This window comes from Somniosus microcephalus, chromosome 33 (assembly GCF_052327205.1).
Source record: "Somniosus microcephalus isolate GS21.2 chromosome 33, FLI_Smic_1.0, whole genome shotgun sequence".
In the NCBI taxonomy this organism is placed as follows: Eukaryota; Metazoa; Chordata; class Chondrichthyes; order Squaliformes; family Somniosidae; genus Somniosus; species Somniosus microcephalus.
In genome coordinates this window covers 26525928-26531705 of record NC_141019.1, presented here as the reverse complement: position 1 = coordinate 26531705, position 5778 = coordinate 26525928, and the positions used below count along the sequence as shown (strand labels likewise).

Below are 5778 nucleotides of genomic sequence, written 5' to 3'. Positions count from 1 at the left end.
TATTTTTGCGTCTTGGCGCTTAAATCGTCAGCCAAGCAGCCAGAACAATGCCTTCGAACGGAAGAGAAGCTGCGCCCTCCCAAAGCTGGCCCACATTTCCTTTTTCAGGCATTTTTGGCGTTTAAATTGCGGTGAATGGACCAATTGCGCCTGGGAGTGCCGGCCGCCTCGCCTGTCAATCATCCCCGGAGCGCTCCTTGCGCAGGCGCCGACCCGCCTCTATTGTGACGTCAGCGAGCCTATTAAAGCGGCCGCACCCGGGCTGAAGCGGTAGAGATCTCTTGCAGCGACTCCTTGCCGTCAGCTTGTAAGAGCCGGAGCGTCGACGCCGAGACGAACTTACCCCCGCGATCCTCATCCGGAGAAAAGTTTGATTTAGAGAGGTGAAAAGAAAAATCTGAAAGAATGGTGAGTGTTTTCCCGGGTTGGGGATAGCGTTCGTGCCAAATGAGGTGACGTTTTGTCAGTCCTTGCGTTTTAACATTTACCTCCCCACGTTATGTATCTTCTTTCGCCGTCCTCATCTCCGATTTGTCCCTTTTTTTCCTCCCCCCATCTCGACATTTTCCGCACGGTTTGCGCTCCCGGGAATGCGGCAGACGTCTGTTGTCTGGACTTTCCCGCCTTTTGCGGCGTTAACGGTTCCGACAGACAGACAGACAGACAGACAAACGGGAAATGGCTGCGGAAAGATAACGGCTGCGGAAAGATAACGTCTACAGGCGGGCTCGGCTCCCGAGCTCGGGATTAATCTCTTGGGGTGGGATAGGTTTGAAATGGGGGACATTTTCCTCCCTCCCCCACGCCACACACAGGAAAGTGGGGCGTTAAGGTGGTGGTTTGTCTGCAGCACGAGGGGCGGGAGAGGGCGGCGGTTTAACGGCAGCGCGGGGAAATCACCCGCTCAATTGTCCTGATCCGACCCCTGAAACAGCTCTAGCTGTGTGTGTGCTCTCTCCATACAATATGTTAATTTTTTTTTAAATCCCTCTTGCATTTTTCTAGCCATAACCTTTCATTTTTAAATCTTTGCTGGCTGGACTTTTTAAATCCATTTCGCTGCTACCCCACTAGACTTTTTTGTCAATTTCAGGACGGGTTACAGACGGCAATACCTGGAGGTCGGTGCTTCTGTAAAATGTAACTTTTTCATGTAATGCCAAGGTTTTTTTTCCCCCAGGGAGCAGCTGGAGGATGTCCTTGTCTAGTTACTAATTACATCGTCCCTCCAGTCACATGGCCACTGACTTGGCATTGGATGAGATCATAAGGGCTGACCGCAATCTAACAAAATATGTTGCCTTTTAAATTATTTTTTGCTTCTCTAACAGTTGTGGGTAGGGCCTTGCGGCTCCAAGATTAAAGGCTTAATTCAGTGGCGCCTACATCCTGCGTACAATTCCAGCCTATCATCATTTTTCTTTTTGTCAAATCTCCTTTTCCCAGCTAGTCCTCCTTGGGTTTTGGCTCTGATGTTCTTCACCCGTGCATTTGCGGGCTGCAAGTGGTAATTTGTTTGAAACGTTCTAGTTGAGCTAAAAAGCTTCGGTTGACTGGCTCTGCAAAAAATTTGAACTGGTGGCAAGTTGGAATTCCTAAGTAATGACTTGAAGTAGCTTTAATAAAATGATTAGCTAATACCTATGATTTAATTGTGATAAGCTAAATTAATGCCCAAGCTACCATTTATTGTAACATACTATGATCTTTCTACAATTTACCTAATGTCTGTATTCAGTGTTGTATGAGTGAGTTCCTGAATACAGTAAAAATATTTACTTTTTTCCCCTCCCACAGCGTGAGTGTATCAGTATCCATGTTGGCCAGGCTGGTGTCCAGATCGGCAATGCCTGCTGGGAGCTCTACTGCTTGGAACATGGCATCCAGCCTGATGGACAGATGCCCAGCGACAAGACCATTGGGGGTGGAGATGATTCCTTCAACACCTTCTTCAGTGAGACAGGAGCTGGCAAACATGTTCCACGAGCTGTGTTTGTGGACTTGGAGCCAACTGTAATAGGTAGGTGACTGCACAAGTAACAGTTACATCAGTAACATGTAAGTAAATGGTGCCCTTGTAATACTAGTTTCCTGTTACTATTAACAATCCTCGAGGCTTGGTGGTGGCAGTTGAATACTAGGATTTGCCTACAAATATCACATGCATTGTCATAAATGCTGCTTGTTCTGTTGGTATATGACTAAACACTTCCCTTTTTTTCTCCATCCTAGATGAAGTTCGTACTGGTACTTACCGCCAGCTGTTCCACCCTGAGCAGCTCATCACTGGGAAGGAAGATGCTGCCAATAACTATGCCCGTGGCCATTACACAATTGGCAAGGAGATCATTGACCTGGTTCTGGATCGAATCCGTAAACTGGTGAGTATGTTGCCTGTCATGGGCAGGACATGTGTGGAAGCAAAACAAACTTGCAGCTGGCCATCTTTGCATACCAGGTAACTGAAATGTACATTGTCTTCCACAGGCTGACCAATGCACAGGTCTCCAGGGTTTCCTGGTCTTCCACAGCTTTGGCGGTGGCACTGGCTCTGGTTTTACATCCCTGCTGATGGAGCGTCTCTCGGTTGACTATGGCAAGAATCCAAGCTTGAATTCTCCATCTACCCAGCTCCACAAGTGTCTACAGCAGTGGTAGAACCCTACAACTCCATCCTGACCACCCACACTACCCTGGAGCACTCGGATTGTGCTTTCATGGTTGACAATGAAGCCATCTATGACATCTGCCGAAGAAACCTGGACATTGATACGACCAACTTATACCAACCTGAACCGCCTCATCAGCCAGATAGTGTCCTCTATCACAGCCTCCCTCCGCTTTGATGGTGCTCTGAATGTTGATCTGACCGAGTTCCAGACCAACTTGGTGCCATACCCCCGTATCCACTTCCCATTGGCCACCTATGCACCAGTTATCTCTGCTGAGAAAGCCTACCATGAGCAGCTGACAGTAGCAGAGATAACCCAATGCTTGCTTTGAGCCAGCCAACCAGATGGTCAAATGTGACCCACGTCATGGCAAGTACATGGCCTGCTGTCTCCTTTACCGTGGTGATGTGGTGCCAAAAGATGTCAATGCAGCTATTGCTACCATTAAAACCAAACGTACCATCCAATTTGTGGATTGGTGTCCAACTGGTTTCAAGGTTGGTATCAACTACCAGCCTCCCACTGTGGTACCTGGAGGTGACCTGGCCAAGGTTCAGCGAGCTGTGTGTATGCTGAGCAACACCACAGCTGTTGCTGAAGCTTGGGCTCGCCTGGACCATAAGTTTGACCTGATGTATGCCAAACGTGCCTTTGTTCATTGGTATGTTGGTGAGGGTATGGAGGAAGGCGAGTTCTCAGAGGCCCGTGAGGACATGGCTGCTCTAGAGAAGGATTACGAAGAGGTTGGTGCTGATAGTGCTGAGGGTGAAGAGGAAGGAGAGGAGTATTAGATCCTAATAACTTTTAATGTTGTCCTGTTTGCTTTTATTTGTATTCTAATTCTGTGCCTTACTTTTCTCCTGTGAAACCTCTTTAATAAAACTTGATTTCTGAAGTGACCACTGTATGCAAAGGTCTCGATGCACCTAGGGACATGTTAGATTAGGTATGGAGTGGTGCTATTTACACTTTGGTGGGGGGGAGGTTTAACCTAATAGGTGAACGAACAGCTAAAACCTAGTGGGGATTAATGCAAGGTGCATCTGTTCTAAAACAGCAATACTGTGGTAACATTAAACATGTGGATCTATACAAGGCACTGTATCTGAGGTTGTTGTTATAAATTGGAAACTCTGGTGCCTCCTGATGTTGCATGATAGCCCAAGTAGCACAGTGAGTGAATTCTCAAACTAAGTGGTGGAATAAGAGAACCTCATGCCCAATTTTCAGAAAATAAAGCAACTGAATCTACTATTGAAGATTGTTGAGCAATTTATTGAGAAACTGCCCTGTGGAGCAAGTGGGTTCACTCCACGAGCAGGTACTGGCATCTGTTTCCTTTTTCTCTTCCTTCTCCTCCTTACCCCCCCCCCCCCCCCCCCCCCCCCAAACCCAGCCCTGACTGTGATCATAAAGTTGTAGACAATGGCTAGAAGATAGCAATGCCAAGTAGGTAGTTACGTAAGAAATCCAAGTCCTGAGGAAGCAGTGTAATTGTCAGCATTTGATTGAAACAAGCAGTAAAAGAGAACCTCCCTTACTGATCTAGACCACTCGCCAGTTTTGCTGAAATCGTGGACCCTAACCTCACCCTGTTTTCTGAAACTCCTGCTGGCTGCATTTCTCATTCTAACCCATTTGTTGAATGTTAATCTTTTAACCCTCTGGGGGGGGGGATCTGTACTCCATTTCCTCTTACTGTAACCCTATTCCCATCCTTAATTCCCCCTACCCTTGCTGATCTGCATTCTTCCTCAGCCAACCAGCAGCGGGCAAATGCAGAAGTTTCTGGTAATTACCCCAAACATGTATTGATGTTCCAGATCCAATATGCTGAACAGCACCCCTTCCTGTTCCTCCATTTTTCTCCCCAGGCTTCCTCCTATTCCCTCTCCTCCATTCCAACTTGCATTTCTTGCCTCCCTCTACCACTTCCTTCCTTCCCCTCATTGCCCACTCCCTTTCTATCTGCCACACCCTCCCCTGGCATATCAACAACTTGCATAGCCCCTTATTTCTCTCCTGACAGCACTGACTCAGGCTGGGATCCACTTCCATAATGGCCTTTTCCAATCTCACCCGGCTCTAACTAACTAGTTTTAATATTTGGCTTGTGTGGATCTTCCCTAGCCATTGGGGAAGGGGTACAGTCAGAAAACAGAAGCTGTGATTGCATCTTCTAAACAACTGAGGCGCTCTCTAATCTTGTATCTACTGTTCTGCATCACCACCTGACACCCCAAACAAAGCCTCTCCACTACTTAACAAGGCAGAGTGTTTCTAAATCTACTACTGCAAAAATTGTGCTTTTTCCTTTCCTCCACACACACCACCCACCCACACCCCCCCCCCCCCCCAGCACAACTGATGAAATATATGGGGTATTACTACAGCTTAAGTCATAAGTCCATGTCCCATTGTAACTTTCTTTTCATATGTGAGGCCTTTGGGATTCAGTTTGCACAAAGAAACAAAATCAATTGTGGAACATGATCCCCAAATACTAATAATAATCCTGATAATTCAATTAAAAAAAGGCAGGAATATGTGGCACTTCACAGCCAAACAGCAGAAGTTTGAAAAATCATTGAACTCCTCCTACTCAAAGGGAGCTAATTTCCAATGTGCCACCATTTTTTCTTGGTCCCCACCTACACTCCTCAATTGACCTGGATAGCAACTTTCTGGCATCCGGGTCACTCGGCACATAGGTGGCAGGAAATCTGGCAGGTGCTATCACACTGCCAGTCGTGACTCCTCATCTCGGGTCATTTATGACACAACTTCCATTGCTCCAGCCCCAGCAGGAAGTCTTGCTTTTCAGGGAAAAGACCTGGCATTTTTGGTTCCCACCTGATTTCTAGCTCCCTCTGCTGCTCTCCTAGCTGTTTTACACTGGAACTTTGTGTCCCAGACCCTGAGGAAATTCAGGGCCCTGGTTTTTATATAGTGCATCATATCTCCGCAATGTCTCAAAGCATATCATGTATCATGAGCTACTTTGAAGTGCAGCGATTGTGATGTTGGCAGGGGATTTGCTACATCACTCGTTTCCAGCTTAGATGAAATATGGGCCGGGGCTTTCTGCTTCTGCACTCACCAGCTT

General features: G+C 47.0%; 1 protein-coding gene across 1 annotated transcript; it reads left to right on the top strand.

The window, feature by feature from the left end:
• Positions 1-250: 250 nt before the first annotated feature.
• LOC147097030 (tubulin alpha-1C chain-like) lies at positions 251-3931 on the top strand. The gene is given in 7 exon segments (XM_085972769.1): positions 251-408; positions 1798-2020; positions 2233-2381; positions 2488-2599; positions 2602-2771; positions 2773-2988; positions 2990-3931. Coding segments are annotated over 7 exon segments (1347 nt in total). The 5' UTR covers positions 251-405; the 3' UTR covers positions 3464-3931.
• The last annotated feature ends 1847 nt before the right edge of the window (positions 3932-5778 follow it).